General features: G+C 44.6%; 1 protein-coding gene across 11 annotated transcripts in view; it reads left to right on the top strand.

Moving 5' to 3' along the window:
• Positions 1-221: 221 nt before the first annotated feature.
• The window catches only part of AMPD3 (adenosine monophosphate deaminase 3), an 83,319-nt gene continuing 66,620 nt past the window's right edge, over positions 222-16,920 (top strand). For 2 of the 11 annotated variants that reach the window (XM_074997407.1, XM_074997408.1), the window contains exon 1: positions 231-10,034. Coding sequence is in view for 5 of the 11 variants with exons in the window: in XM_074997404.1 (XP_074853505.1) it covers positions 9,738-9,843 (106 nt within the window). In the remaining 6 variants the exon portion in view is untranslated. Of the gene's footprint in view, positions 10,291-16,920 lie in introns of all 11 variants that reach the window. The other 9 variants (XM_074997404.1, XM_074997403.1, XM_074997406.1 and 6 more) reach the window with 9 other exon arrangements.

Below are 16,920 nucleotides of genomic sequence, written 5' to 3'. Positions count from 1 at the left end.
AAAGAAGATTTTCTGGAGCTGATCTTCCAGAAGATCTTCTTTGAAAAGATCGCTGTAGTGTAGACTTAGGCCCAGTTGTGGGGAGAATAGGCCTACATGAAATTTCAAAAATAAAAAATACTGCAATGGCACATAGCTCTGACCCAGTCATATTAGAAGCTGGGATACACGCCTTTAATAAAATGAGGGGTGTTCCCCTCTGTCCCCAGCTTTTTACTTTATGTGGAACATTGGTAGGAATAAAGGAAGCTCCAATAGCAAGCAACTATGTTATGTAATGTAAAATCTGCAAGGCACTGAGCAGCTTTCTTTCCTCGCATAACTACTGTTTATGTAATATCAACAAGGTCATAACAGACAAGGAGACATTAAACCAAATCTGAGCAGTATGAAAATGGTAAAAGGTGCAACAGAACTTTCAGTCATGACATAAGGAGCCCTTTGACAAAATAAATTAAACATCTGGCAAAACTGAAATAGTCCCTGTCATGTAGCTGGATGGCATGAGCATATTTTAAAATGCTAGTCCTGGTTTTCCCTCCCAGCAGAGAGTGTTCACAATGAATAAAACAGCATTTTCTTTAATTCCATTATTTACATAATAAGAAATAATATTGAGAGAATCAACAGGATACAGATCCCATTGGAAATATTTTAGAGAAGCAAGAGAGGATCTCACATCCTTATTCTGCATGTGAGTATAGGCCAGTGGTGGGCAGCCTGAGGCTCAGAGGTGATATGCAGACCATGGGGGCTCCACCCCTGGCTGCCACATGCCTCTTGTGCACTGGGGTGCTGGAGCCCCACATGTCTTTGCTCCTTCCCCTCCTTCATAGCACTTTCAGAACATGGGAGGTGCCCTATTTGTGCTCCGTCCCTGCTCCTCCCATCCCTCCCATAGCTGTAATACCATGAAGCAGCTGTTTGTGGTGTTCAAGCTCTGGGAAGGAGGGGGATGAGCAAGGAAGTGGGGGGCTCAGGTTTGTGACAAGGTGTGGATCCCACTGGGGTGAATGAGGGTCGCACATGTGGTCCACCCACTAGTGGAGGTTGCCCATCACTGCTATCGGCATAGCCCTTTCCCACCTAAACAGGCTGGAAACAAGACAATGTAAAATCAATATGATATTCAGGGGAGAACTCAGACATATACACTGAAAAACAAATACATCTGGGGATGGATTCTCTGCTCCGTTGTGGAAGTTTGGCATTGCTCAGATGCATTCTAAATGGCCAAATTCTGTCTGCAGGTGACTGGTACAGAATCGCCTTGTGTAGCAGAACTCTCTCCTATTGGAGCAGACAGAGCCACTTCCAGCATGAGCCACTCCCCTCACCTCAGGCATGGGGTGGTGGAGAAGGGTGGGTTGGGGCATTCTGGGGCAAGTAGGAATCTGGAGTGCATCATCTTCAATGCCATTGCAATAAAGGTGTCTCAACCAACCAATCTCATAAATTACACCTGCTAATTAATTTAATACTTCCATTTTGTTCTGGGGCTGGGTGGTGTAGGATCAGAGAGTCATAAGTAGTTGTCTGGTGGCCCCCATCCTCTCTGTGCTCAGCTGAGCTTTGCCCAGGTACAGGTGGGAATCTGTACCTTTGAGTTTAGTTGATACAGACAGGCAGGGAAAAAAACAGATTTTTGCATTTTTTTGGTTTAAAATATTCTTGGAATTAGTGAGTGTACATCAGTTGCATCTTCCCATTTGTTTGTCTTGTTTTTTCAGGGGTCCAGATGTCATGTGAAGGGGAGTAGCACGTCCAGAAAGTTAGTAGCCACTGCTGGTTGGTGAAAGACAGCTGTGAATATCTAGACCCTTTATTAACAATCTACCTTAAAACATGCAAGAGTCCATTCAGTACTCAAGGTGTCAGCCTACAACCTCTCTCTCCTTAGGAAGGTAACTAAGAGACAGCTTGTTGTCCTTTTCCAGCATCACTCGATGTCTTCCAATAGCTTTGATTCTTCTCAATCAGGCTTTAGATATGGGAACTCCACTGGCTGTATTTGCTGGATGATGGTAAAACATCTGTCCTCCTGGTTGTGGACCACCACATGCTGTTTGCCACTGTGGATTGAGGTGCTGTTGGCTCTTCCAAGAGAACTAGCAGTGGCAGCACTGTCAGATGGTTTTGCTCCTTCTGCCCAAACTATAGGCAAGAAGGTCATATTGGGCAACTTCACCACTGCAACCAGAGCTCTGATCCTTGGATGAGAAACAGTTAGTTGAAATTATGTCTGTACAAGGGGAGACAGGCTTTTGGCAGCTTGCTCATACCAGACGATCACATTCAACTGAGGGCATTTGTCCTTTCCTCAGGAAACACTGTATATCTTCCTTCATGATACTAGACACCCAAACAGGAACAAAACAGCAGCTTTTTGAACTTTCAACTAGTAAGGGGAGAACAAATATCATTGCCTCCAATCCAGACTCTTTCAGGCCTTATGAAAAATTGGGCCTGATATCTATAATAAATTGATCTAGTTGAACTCAAACCCATCTTACTGTCCAAGTTGCTGTTGATGTAACAGATTACTCATTGTACATGCTGTCTTGTGGGCAGGCATGGGCACAGCAAGCTCCCTTGTGTCTTGGCCTGGTTGTTAGCCACTCCTGCCTCTTGTGGCTTAGTGCTCTAGATAGGTCATGGACCCAATAGCAGGCAAGACCATTTTGTGGGTATATAAAGACTCTAGCCTTACTGGATAAGGAAGACCTGCCCTGGGACAAGATCTCAGGGTCCCAAGACTTTTATTTTCTTGTCCTTCTTTCCTCCTAGATTTCCCTTATAGAGATAAGCTTTCTTCATTCTGCTCTGTCAAACGGCCAGGAAGGGAGCCCAGACCTACTCTCTCAACTAGGTTCTGGTCCAGGGCTCTATAGTAAGCATTAAATCCTGCACCCAAACATGATATTCTGTGATCTCCCTGAAACACTTTCTTCTAGGGGAAAAAGGAACTGCTAGTAAAAGTGTAAATATTAGACAACTGAAATTAAAAAACAATAATAATAAAATAAGCCTCTCAACTCTGTGTCGCAAGTCTCTTTTCTACAGGTTTTGGCAAAAATTCACAACAGCCTGTAATCTGCATTTTTAGAGTTACTATACCAAACTATTAGCTGCTCAGCATTGGCTTAGGAGATGGCTACAACGTTACATTATTTACCAAGTATTGACAGTGTCTACCATATTAGATTGTTGCTTGCCAAATATTTTCCCTTGTATATATGCTGGGTTTTGGTATGTCAAAATTTGGGAGGTGTGGGTTAAAAAGAGAACTGGATTTGATATTTTACTACAACAAATGTGGAACTTGACTTTCTGGAAATCCTGCTCTGTTTGATCAGATTAAAAGATGATTCAGCTCTAAACATGAGTGATCCATTGGCTTGTTCAATAATGTGGTCTGATCTTTTCTGCTTAGGAAAGATTCAGAATTTCAGATATATAATTTATAATGTCAAAGAGAAACTACCATTAAGAACAAATGCTTGCAAAGCCCAAACTAAACACATTTAAAATAAACTGATTACCTAATAAATTATTCTTTAAAGAGCTACACGGCAGCTTCTATGTTTTGTGATTTTGAAATAGTATTTCACAAGAGCTGCTGTAACAAATAGAATTTCACTAACAAAGCCTATAGGTAGATTCCATCTGGAGAGCTGATGTGCGGTTAGAAGCAAACTTTTTCAATAATACAAAACTGATATTTTCCCATGGCTTAGAGCTCCAAGCCTTTCATTGGGTTTTAAAAGCTTCCTTGTGTATTGAATTTACAGCTTTTCCATTTATAAATTGAAGATAAAGTATTGGTATGGTATTTGTGATTGAGATTATTATGAATACCTACTTTAGTTTTAAGTGGTGATTCAACACTCAGAGCCTTGGTGTGGTTTCTGAGGTTCTCTTGCACTTTAATTATCCACGTACAATAAACTGTCAGATTCTGATTAATGCATTGTACTTATTTTAGTTTACAATAATGTGCTGTAGGAAAAATATCTGGAGAGACTCTTCTGGAAAGGCTAGACCCAAAGGAATGGTATCAATAAGAATCTAGGTCTAAAATTAACAGAAAGAAACCTCTGAGCAAAGGATTCTGTGTAAAATTCCCATGTAAGTTTTGTGAGCAGCAGTCTCAGCAAAAGTACTAAGACTAAAAAGCGTATGAATTCAAACACTAGGTTTGGACCATCTGAAAGTGATACCAGCATATGATTGGGCTAAATTTCATTTTTACTCGAATGAATGAAATGACGCTGAATGAAATGACTCTGTCAATGAAGTCACTGAGAATTACACAGGATAATCAAGAGTTTGAATAGGATTGACAGGTATAACATTTACTGAAGTCTAAGATCTAGTTGGCAAGAAAACATGTTTCTCTAAGATATTGTCTAAGTATCTCACGTGAAAAAGATCCATCTAGCACTTTTCCTCTGGACATTCCAATAACACTTTTGACTGATACCACAGGCAAAATAATAATATAATAAATGGTTTTATTTCATTACCCAACTCTCTCTCTCTTCCTGAATCCCATCAACACAAACACCTTCTCCTCAAAACCAGGAAAGAAGATTTAATGGCTGTAAATCCTGAGCGGACATGAGTGCTTCCCACAACTCAGAGTTAGGTGACTAAGTCCCTTTGAGGGGCAGGGCCTCATTCCCAAATACACACACTCCCACACATCTCCTTGGCATTTCCTACCAACTAGCTTAGGCAGCTCCTGGCTCAGTGTGCTGGCTTCTCTGCATTTGTTTCTTAGGCACCTAACTCTCCCACTGCATACTGTGGGAAAATCCACATAGGATGCATTTGTCTAGTGGGATATAAATACCTGCATAGGGAAAAGACCTAGTCCAGGAACAGCTAAAATCTCAGCTTCTGAACTACTTTACTTACTTGCATGCATGTCAATCAGTTACTCTGTCTTTTACATTCTTGAAGGAAACAAGGCATAATCCTCCCCTTTTAATGCATGTACACACTGTGCCTGTAGAGAAACCTAAAACCAGATTTCACTCTTGTGTTTTATATCATCACAAACACTCCAAGAAATACTTTCCTTACTTCGTAATTCACTACAATTTTATCTTTATTAACATGTCCTAAAAACGCCTGCTGGATTGCATGTTTCTTCTGATAGAAAAAATATAATGTATAATTTAACATTTATAAATATCATTCAATTACATTGAGTACCACTCTCCTCTCCCAGCTTTTCAAAATTATTTCTAATCACTTCTATTCCTAATGTTTCAGTATGACTAGCTCCAACAAAATGATTTATTTGGTGATGAGCTTTTGTGGGACAGACCCACTTCTTCAGATCAATTTGAATGAATGAAAGCTCATCACCAAATAAATCATTTTGTTAGTCTTTAAAGTGCTACATTTCTGCAGCTTTGTTTTGCTGGAGTACAGACTAACACGGCTACCTCTCTGTTACTAGCTCCAACAGTTAAAGATATACATGCCAGTTAGAACACTAACTAAACACAAGAGTAAGAAGAGTATATAACATTATGTCTTTGGATACTGGAAGTAGGTCCATTACAAAGCAAAGTATGTAAAAGAGTCCTGATAATGAGCTAGAAAATTGCCATCCCAGTTCAAACCATGTGTTAATGTGTCAAATTTGAATATAAAAGAGAGTTCAACAGCCTCTCTTTCCAAATGGCTGTTAAAGTTCGTTTTCAGTAAAACACAGACTTTCAGATCATTCACAGAATGGCCCACTCCATTAAAGTGCTGGCTGACAGGATTGTGAATCAGGAGTGTTTTATGTCAGTTTTATGCCCAATAATTCTTTGTCTAAGAGAGTTTGAAGTCTGTCCAATATACAAAGCGTGGGCATTGTTGGCACATGATGGCATATATGATGTTAGTTGAGGAACATGAGAACACGCCCGTGAGCCCGTGATTCTGTGAATAACCTGGTTAGGTCCAGTAATGGTATCTCCATAATAGATATGTGGACAAAGTTGGCAAAGGTGCTTGTTACAAAGAAAAGTTTCAGGATTGGTACTCTTGTGGTATATATGTGGTTGTTGGTGAGAATCCTCATAAGGTTGGGAGGCTGTCTGTAGGAGAAAACAGGCCTGTCAGCTAGGACCTTCTGGAGTGTGGCATCCTGATTAAGGAGAAGTTGTAGGTCTTTAATAATGTGTTGTAGTGGTTTGAGTTGGGGGCTTTAGGTAATGGCCAGTGGTGTTTTGTTCTTGGCTTTTTTGGGCCTGTCTTGGAGTAGCTAGTCTTTGGGTATTTGTCTGACCCTGTCGATTTGTTTTATTTCTCCTGGTGGGTAATTCAGGTTTCGTAAGTAAAGGAGGGGTAATAGCGGACGAGAGCTGAGGACTCGTTGTTCCAGGTCAGCCACAAATATATTAGCATATTGTGGGGCCATGCGGGTGCCCGTAGCAGTTCCACTAATAACTGTTATAAAAACTAATTTTGTTAATGACCTGAAAGTCTGTTATCTAATTCTTGCCTCCCCTCCCCGCTTTCTGTCCCTCTGCTCTCTGATTTGCTCACCTTGATAATAATTTTTCTGATTTGTCAACCCTAATTACTATTTTTGGTTCTCTGTGCCTTAAATATAGAGTCTGTTCTAGTATGGCTATGATCTGAAGAAGTGAGTATGTCCCACGAAAGCTCATCACCTAATAAATTATTTTGTTAGTGTTTAAAGTGCTATTGGACTGCATTTTTGTTTTGATAGTATATAGACTAGCACGGCTCCCTCTCTGTTACTATTCAACATGCAAGGCACTACATTCAGCCGTTTGGAATGGAGATCCATCAACTACATGAAAAAACTCGCCCAAATCTAGACAGACATCATCTTTCTCTCCAAATACAAGAAAATGAACATTGTACCCAAGGGACTGACAGTGAAAAACCCATTACAATCAACGTACTACACTGACGACAGCGATCATCTATGTCACACACTCTCTAAGAAACTGAGGAACCACTTTATCAAAATTCTTTACAATAAACAAAAGACGATTAAAAATGAACTCTCTGAACTTGAAACTCTCATTGACAATCAGGCATCCATGCAAGATCCCACAGAATGAGACTTTACTTATACTAAACAAGAAATTTATAAAACACACTTCCACTTCCTACAAAAAAGAAAAGACAATAAATTTTGTAAATTACTTCATAGCACAGTATACTACAACTTTGCTTTATCTAATTCTTGACTCCCCGCCCCGACTTCTGCCCCTCTATTCTCTGATTTGCTCACCTTGATAATAATTTTTCTGATTTGTCAACCCTGATTACTATTTTTGGTTCCGCGTGCCTTAAACATTGAGTCTGTTCTGGTATGGCTATGATCTGAAGAAGTGGGTCTGTCCCACGAAAGCTCATCAACTAATAAATTATTTTGTTAATCTTTGAAGTGCTACTGGACTGCTTCTTTGTTTTAACTTCCACTGAAGTTAATGGAAGTAATTGGGCATAATAAACTGCAGGGTCACTCCCTACATATCAGAACAAAGGTGGGGAGGGTGAATCTTTCACAAACTGGGAAGACAACTGGACATTTTTACAGCAGGCAACTTGTGTCCCATATGTGGTCTTTTTCATCTCTGATACAAGGAACTTGCAATAGCAATGTGTACGTTGGTAATAAGCATTTCACTTATGGATCTCAAATCACTAGAAACAAAAGCAAGAAAAAAGGTGGAATTGCAAGAAATCCAAACACCAACATTTGAGAAATCCTTGACACTTTGCAGTTCTCTGTCAACGTGGGCCACAGTCTCTACTGACACAAAAACAACAAGAAGTCCTGTGGCACCTTATAGACCAACAGATATTTTGGAGCATGTCTTCTTCTTCCCAGATGCTGATCAAGACGTTATGAAAGTCTTCCAGTGACACTGGTCCTGCCACTTTGAAAATTTCAACAGGGATACCATCCATCCCAGGGGCTTTCCCAGAGCTGGTCTGGCTGATTGCCTTTTTGACCTCATCAATTGTAGGGGGCAGGTCAAGGCTGTCTATTGTGGGTTTCTGAGGGACCTGGTCTAGGGCCACAGGGTCGACAATGGAGGGTCTGTTGAGAAGGTTGCTGAAGTTCTCTCTCCACCTATTGTTGATGCTGTTCTTTCATGCCATCTGCAGAGAGGAGAGGTGTAGTACTTGGCTTTGAAGGTCCATATATAGCTTTGATAGGACTGAAGAACATCTTGGAGTTCTTGGTGTCTGCGTAGTATTGGACTTCATCAGCTTTACTTTCCCACCACTCATCTTGCATTTTGCAAAATGCCATTTGCACCTGGCTCTGAAGGTGTTTGAAATGATCACATTTGGAGATTGAGGACTGATTGTTTTGCCATGGCAGAAATGCGTTCTGTTTTTCCTCTAAGATCTTCATGATGGGCTCGTCATTTTCATCAAACCAGTCTTGGTGAACTCCCTTTTTCAGTCCTAGTGTTGACTTGGCTGACTCCATCACCAGGTTTTTGAACTGGTCCCACTTTTGCGTTGGGTCTCCAGTCAGAGATCCATGGGACGTCAAGCACTTCGTCAAGGCAGGCTGCAAATTTCTCACAATGACCAGTATGTTGCAGCTTTCCGATGTTGAAGGAGGGTGTGACAACCTTGAGCTTCTTGCATGCAGTAGTGTGATGTGCAGCATAAGGACTGATCTGACTTTAAGGATGCCACAATCATCTCGCTTTTCAAGAACAAGGACAACAAAGCTGACTGTGGAAATTACTGGGGCATCTCCCTTCCCTGTACAGCTGGGAAGATCTTGGCTCGAGTTATCCTCAACTGTCTGATCACCAGCATCCAGCTACCAACTCAGCCCAGCACAAGTGTCTCTCTTATCCCGGGGTCTTTCTTTCTGCCCCACTTCCTCCATGAACTTAATACAATTCTGTGGTGACCCTGAAGCCTTCTTTCACCACCTCCATCTGAAGGAATTCTACCAACACACCTATGAACAGTCTGACTCCCTTGACCTCTGCTACCAACACCAACAGAAGAAGATCTCTATGTGGACTCCTCCCAATGGTGGTACTGAAAGTCTGGATTTCTACATACAGTGCTTCTGCAATTCTTGACTCTGCCCCTTTCTGCCCCTCTACTCTCTGATTTGCTCACCTTGATAATAATTTTTCTGGTTTGTCAACCTTAATTACTATTTTTGGTTCTCTGTGCCTTAAACATTGAATCTGTTCTGGTGTGGCTATGATCTGACAAAGTGGGTCTGTCCCACCAAAGCTCATCACCTAATAAATTATTTTGATAGTCTTTAAAGTGCTACTGGACTGCTTTTTTGTTTTGATAGTATATAGACTAGCACAGCTATCTCTCTGTAACTATTCAGTGGAAGTTGTGTGCACTGCAGCATTGGGCTGATCCTACTTTACCTCTTTTACTCAGCCATAAAAATTTGAAAGCAAAATACAATGTTGAGTGACTTAAGGCAGCCCAGGGGATTCTTAGTGGTGACCCACGGTTATTCCTGAGCTTGCAAAGTGCTGTATCAGGAAGGGGAGTTTCCTCTGTCAGCAAGAACCGCCAAGGAGAAGGATTATACGCACTGTGCTGGGTTATACATTAAGTCCCCTCCCGCGCGTTTACCATATAGTACACCGGCGAAAAGGCGCCCAACTGCTGTGCGCCGCCAGCACCTTCCGCCGCACTGCGGGCGCGGACCCTGGGGGCTTTCCGAAAAGGACCGCACGTGGCCGATGCTTGTAGCTGCGGCCTCCGGAAGTTTTCACCCGCTCGCCCCAGAACGACGCGGGGCAGCCGGCGGGCTGCCCGGGCTTAGAAGCCGAGGCGGCGCTGAACGAGGTGCGGTAACACGCCGTGCCAGCCAGCTACCGGCTCGGGAAGGAGGCGGGGCTGATCCAGAGGCCGCTGCCGCCCGGGGGAAACTCCGCACCGGCCGTCGCAGGCTGGGGCTGAAGCTCCGGGGGGAGCCACGCGCCGGGAGAGGCGGCCCGTCGCCTGCGCCAGCCCGGCAGGGGAGCGGGGGCGGACAGGTGAGGCTGCGCTGCGGGATAGCGGGTAGGCCAGCTCTGGCTCCCCTTGTGGCACAGCCGCCGGCCCCCGCAGCGGCCTCCGCCGCCCAGGCCAGCGCTGCTGCTTCACCTCTGCGGCGCGAGGCCAAGGTCGGGGCCGCCCCCCAGCCCAGCTGACGGCACCTAAAGACAGCCCCGGAGCAGGCGGCTGCTGGGGAGCGCGCGGCGCGGGCTGGTCCAGGCGCGGCGCCCGGCATGGCTTCCCTCCGGCCGCTAGGTGAGTCCTTCCCGGCGGCTCGGGCCGCTGCTGTAGCGCGCTGAGCCAAGGGCCCCCGCCGCCCGCGCCCAGTCCAGTCCAGTCCACTCCCCTACCGCTGGGAGGTGGGCGCGCCAGACCCCCGTGCGGTCCCTGCTTGGCGCAGCCCAATTGGCTGCCTGGGGGAGGACGCTCTGGTGTATGGGTGGGATCCCACCTACACCAATACCCCGGCCTCGGAGGCGGTGGCCCTGAGCCTTTTCCGCCTGCGCCTCCCGGCTCTGCGGAGCCTGAGTGCTCTTCCCTCGCCCACAGCTCCTCTCAGCGCTGCCAGCTGGGTCCTGCGCGCGAGCCTACCAAAAAGTCACTGCGCGCGCTGGTGCCTTGCTCCTTTGGCCCATGCAATCGGGCAATAAGCCCATTAGCGCCCGTTGGGCTTACAGGGCCGCAGCTCCGACCTAGAGCAGTAAAAAGTTGGCTGTAGGAAATTTGAGTTTGTGCTGGTTTTGCTAGTGATTTGTGTAACCTGTTGTTAAACTAGGCAAATGGCTAGATGAGTTGATATGCCGGCTGGGAATCCTCTGCATATCCCCAGGGATAACCCAACCCCTGGCTGAGAACCACTGCTCTTTCTGATCAGTCAGTCACGCTCTCTGAAAATAATTAAGCTGTCAGGTAGCTGTCCAACCTGTCAGCAAGGTCCTGGGTTATTTCCAGGGAGTTGAATGAAGGCATCCCTGGGATAGCAGAAAAAGACACCGGGAAACAAGAGTTTTCCGAATACTGCAGGATATTCAGCCTCTCCTTCTAGAGTGGATAAATGTGATTTTGGGAAACAATGGAGTGAATTGTTTTTTCTTTGGGAGATGAAGAATTTCTAAGTGTGGGAATTCAATTTCCAGAAAAGGTGTATGCTAAATATTGAAGTGTGTCCACTTGTCAGCCCAGCCCAAGGAGATTAGAAAGTGCATGAATAGCATGTGAAGTGTCACTTGGCTCATTTTACTCTAGTGAACTCAAGCAGTTAAGGTGGGCAGTGCTGACTCTGGTGGCCAGCAGGGCCAACAGCTGCTAGGGACCCCGGACAAGGTGTGGGGGCAGCACCCCCTGCTCCCAGAAGAAGTGTGGCCTTGGATAGAAAAGGCAGGGTAGAAGGCTCAGCCCTTAGCACCACCCAGACTGTGGTGTGCTCCACCCCCCAGCCCTCAGAGCTGCGCAGAACAGCACTCCAGCAGCAATTCAAAGGGGCTCAGAGCTCCAGCTGCCACCACTGTTCCTTTTGCCTCCCTTGTTGGCAGGCCTGCTGCTGGCTCTCTTTCTTAGCTCCCACAGGCCACATTCAGCTGCTGCTCATCCAGTGTGAGAGTGGGGGATCTGAGGTTGGGGGTGATGGTTGGGGCTGGGCATGTAGTTAAGAATGGAGCACTGGGCAGTGGCTAGGAACCCACATAAAATGTGGGCTGCTACCACACCCCTGCCCAGTTCTTGTGCCTATGTCCAGTGCCTTGCTCCTATCCCCACATCCCTGACTGCAGACACACTATGTAGCAGCCACACTACCCCCAGCTAGGGCACATAAGGCCCTGAGAACTGTCTTTAATGAGCTGATTTGGTCACACATTCATTCATTACCACCTGAGGCAGCCTAGAAGTTCTTTTTGCTGACCACCATGGCTATGGAAGTCAATAGAAATAGCTGTATCTGGGCCTGTAGCTGTTGTCAGATGCACAAGCTGGGTAAGGCAGCATTTTTATTGGACCAACTTCTATTTGTGTAAGACAAGCTCTGTGTGGCTCAAAAGCTTCTCTCTTTCACAAAGAGAAGTTGGGCCAAGAAAAGATATTACTTCACCCATCTTGTGTCTAATATCCTGGGGCTGACACAGCTGCAACAACACAGTATGTAACTGTTGCTGACAACCATGGCTATGGAGGTCAATGGAAAGATTCTTAGAACTTTAAATGAGACTTGGGCGTGAGAAACTGTAATTAGAAACTCAGGCTGCATCAGAGGTATCCAAACTATTGCCTTGTCATACATTATAAGGGCAACCCTGTGTATATCACAGAATCACAGGGCTGTAAGGGACCTCAGGAGGTCATCTAGTCCAGCCCCCTGCTTCAGGCAGGATCAACCCCTACTAAGTCATCCCAGCCAGGACCTTGTCAAGCCAGGACTTAAAAACCTCAAGGGATGGAGAATCCACCACCTCTCTAGGCAACGCATTCCAGTGCTTCACCACCCGCCTGGTGAAGAAGTTTTTCCCAATATCTAACCTACACCTTTCCCTCTTCAACTTCTGACCATTACTCCTTGTTTTGCCACCTGACATAACTGAGAACAGTTTCTCACCCTCCTCTTTAGAGCTCCCCTTCAGGAAGTTGAAGGCTGCTATTAAATCACCTCTAAGTCTTCTCTTCTGTAAACTAAACAAGCCCAAATCCCTCAGCCTATCCTCATGGGTCTGGTGCTCCAGACCCTTAATCATTTTTGTTGCCCTTCGCTGAACCTGCTCTAGCAAATCCACATCCTTGTTATACTGGGGGGCCCAAAACTGGACACAATGTTCCAGATGTGGCCTCACCAGTGCCGAATAAAGAGGAATAACTACTTCTCTAGATCTGCTCGAAATGCGCCTCCTAATGCACCCCAGTATGCCGTTAGCTTTCTTGGCTACAAGGGCACACTGTTTACTCATATCCAGCCTTTCATCCACCATAACCCCTAGGTCCCTTTCCATCATACTGCTGCTGAGCCAGTCGGTCCCCAGCCTGTAACAATATTTGGGATTCTTCCGCCCCAGGTGCAGGACTCTACACTTCTCCTTATTGAACTGCATCAGATTTCTTTTGGCCCAGTCCTCCAATTTATCCAGGTCCCTCTGGATTCTCTCTCTACCCTCCAGCGTATCTACCTCTCCCCCTAGTTTTGTGTCATCTGCAAACTTGCTGAGGGTGCAACCCAGTCCCTCATCCAGGTCATTAATAAAGATGTTGAATAACACCGGCCCCAGAACCGAGCCTTGCGGCACTCTGCTTGAAACAGACCGCCATCCAGATATTGAGCCATTGACCACTACCCATTGGGCCCGACCATCAAGCCAGCATTCTATCCATCTTATAGTCCAAGGATCCAATCCATATTTCCTTAACTTATGGACAAGAATGTTGTTGGAGACCATATCAAAAGCCTTGCTGAAGTCAAGGTATATCACATCCACTGACTTCCTCATGTCCACAGAGCTTGTTACGTCGTCATAGAAGCTGATCAGATTGGTGAGGCAGGACTTGCCCCTGGTGAATCCATGTTGGCTACTTTTGATCACTTTCCCCTCTTCCAAGTGCTTCAAAATGGATTCCTTGAGGATTCCCTCCATTATTTTCCCAGGGATTGAGGTAAGGCTGACTCGTCTATAGTTCCCTGAATTGTCCTTCTTTCCTTTTTTAAAGATGGGCACTACGTTTGCTTTCTTCCAGTCATCCGGTATCTCCCCCGATTTCTAAGAGTCTTCAAGGATAATGGCCAAAGGTTCAGCAATGACCTCTGCCAATTCCCTCAGTACCCTGGGGTGCATTAAATCCAGACCCATGGACTTGTGCACATCTAGTTTTTCTAGATAGCTCAGAACTTGTTCCTTCCCCACAGATGGCTGCCCTCCACCTTCCCGTACTGCATCATCTAGGACCATCATTGGGAAGTTGACTTTGTCTGTGAAGACTGAGGCAAAAAAAGCATTGAGTACTTCAGCTTTTCTAGCATCATCTGTCACTAGGTTACCTCCCTCATCCAGTAATGGCCCCACACCTTCTCTGATAACCCGTTTATTGTTCACATGCCTGTAGAAACCCTTCTTGTTACTCTTCACATCCCTTGCTAGCTGCAGTTCCAATTGTGCTTTCGCTTTCCTGATTACTGTCCGGCATTCTCCAGCCGTATGTTTATACTGCTCCTTAGTCCACTGTCCTCGTTTCCATTTCTTGTATGCATCCTTTTTGAATTTAAGCTGACTAAGGATTTCCCTGTTAAGACAAGCTGGTTGCCTACCATGTTTGCATTTCTTACTACACAGCGGGATTGTTTGTTCCTGTGCCTTCAGTAAGACTTCTTTAAAATACTTCCAGTTCTCTTCAGCTCTTTTCCCCTTCATCTTCGTTTCCCAAGGGATCCTGCTCACCCGGTCTCTTAGGGAGTCAAAGTCTGCTCTTCTGAAATCAAGGATCTGTATGTTACTGCTCACCCTTCTTCCTTTTGTCCAGATCCTGAAATCTACAATCTCATGGTTGCGGCAGCCCAGGCTCCCCCCCAGTTCTATATCTTCTACTAGTTCTTCCCTGTTTGTGAGCAACAGGTCAAGTTGCGCACGGCCCCTGGTCAGTTCCTTCAGCACTTGTACCAAGAAGTTATCCCCAATAGTTTCCAAAAACTTCCTGGATTGTCTGTGTGCTGCTGTATTGGTCTCCCAACAAATGTCTGGATGATTAAAGTCTCCCATGAGAACCAGGGCCTGTGATTTGGAAGCTTCACTAAGCTGCCTGAAGAAAGCCTCATCCATCTCCTCTCCCTGATCTGGCGGCCTATGACAGACACCAACTACAACATCACCTCTGTTACTTCCACCTCTAAGCTTAACCCAAAGACACTTAACTGGATTTTCTCCGTCCTCATACTGGAGCTCTGAGCAATCATACCGCTCCCTCACATAGAGCACAACTCCTCCTCCTTTTCTCCCCATCTGTTCTTCCTAAACAATTTATAACCGTCCATGACCGTGCTCCAGTTATGCAAATTGTCCCACCAAGTCTCCGTATAGAAGTTATTCTGTGATTATACTAATATTGAGTCTGTTCTGGTCTGGCTATGGTCTGAAGAAGTGGGTCTGTCCCACGAAAGCTCACCTAATAAATTATTTTGTTAGTCTTTAAAGTGCTACTTTACTGCTTTTTTGTTTTGATAGTGTATAGACTAGCATGGCTTTCTCTCTGTTACTGTAATTATACTGGATTTTGTATAAGTTTAGTATTTGATGTTATCATATTGCAGCTAATCAGAACAGCTTAATAAGTGCCAGATCCAAAGACAACAGGAACCTTCCACTTGACTTAACTGAGCTTTGGATCAGATATAAAGTATTAAAATATCCTGTAAATCACCATTAATTTCTGCATTTTGGAAAAAAAAAAAAAAGCCAAGGAGAGAAACCTCCAAGGAGAGAGACAATTCTTGATTTAGCACTTACTGGAGTTCAAGATCTGGTTTTGCAACATTTGGGGAAAATGGCCATTATGTAATTGAATTAACTTCAGAAAGGGGAACTACATAAAACATGAGGTAGCCTGAAATTAAAAGGCAAAAACCTCACAAGAGTGATATATCTGCATGGAAAATGTTATTATGGTACTTAGAGGTTCAAGTTATATGCATACCCCACCCTCAAAAATAATGAGGACAAAAATGCCACCACAGTTAAATGGAATGGAAAGAGGCAGTGAGAGGCAAAAGTAATGCTTTAACAACTGGAAGTCATATCTTTTGGAGGAAAGAAATCAAAACAAATTGTCAAGTCAAACGTAAAAGTGTCAGCCCCTATAGCAGAGGTCTGAAGGGTAGACAAAGTAATGCCATTTTTTAAAAAAAGGTTCAGAGGTAGTCTTGCCAATTACAAGTGAGTAAGCCTAACTTCAGTACTAGGATAATTGGTTGAAACAGAATTACATTAAAAGTAGCATTATCTGGCACTTGGATAACCAGCAAGTTCTGTTATCTGGCACTGTGGCGCACGGGGCCATTTGGCTGGCACTGTGTGGTCAGCATCCCCTCTGGGGCTGGAGCTCAAATAACTAGGAGATTTGATTATTGGGCAATCCTTGTTCTCTGGGGGTGCTATATAGTACAGCTTGTACTGTATTAGATACAGATGAACACAGCTTGTGAGGAAAGAGTCAACATGGCTTTTCTAAAGGCAAATCATGCCTCACCAGCCTGTTAGAATTCTGAGGGTATCAGCAAACCTGTGGTCCAGGGTGATCCAGTTGACAGTTTATTGGATTTCTAGAAAGCTATTGACAAGGTCCCTCTCCAAAGGCTCTTTGTCGAACAAAGAAATCCCAGAATAAGAGGGGAGGTCCTGTCATGGATCAGTAACTAGTTAGAAGATATGAAACAAAATAGTAGGACTAAAAGGTCAGTTTTCACAGTGGAGAAAAGTGAGTAGCAGGATCCCCAAGGATTTATACAGTGACTCTATATTCGTAAATGATCTGGGGAAAAGGGTAAATAGTGAGGTGGCAAAGTTTGTAGATAATCTGAAACTATTCAAGAGTTAAGTCCAGCGCCAACTGCAGTGAGAGTTACAAGGGGATCTAACTAAACTGGGTGACTGAGCAACAAAATAGCAGATGAAATTTACTTGGAAAACAATCCCAACCCTACACACAGTATGATGAGGTTAAAACTATTATTTGAAAGAGATACTGAAGTCATCATGGATAGTTCTCTGAAAGCATCTGCTACTGAACTTTGAGCAGTCAAAAACCCACAAAAGAACAAAATACCCAGTCCATAAAACCATCCAACCTCCGCCCCTCCGGTGCTAAAAGCTAACAATGTCAGAAACCATTAGGAAAGAGAGACAGAAAGTGTCATAATGCCAC

Source organism: Carettochelys insculpta, chromosome 6 (genome assembly GCF_033958435.1).
Source record: "Carettochelys insculpta isolate YL-2023 chromosome 6, ASM3395843v1, whole genome shotgun sequence".
NCBI classification, from domain to species: Eukaryota; Metazoa; Chordata; order Testudines; family Carettochelyidae; genus Carettochelys; species Carettochelys insculpta.
The sequence above is the reverse complement of the archived record's forward strand: the minus strand, read 5'-3'. Positions and strand labels throughout refer to the sequence as shown.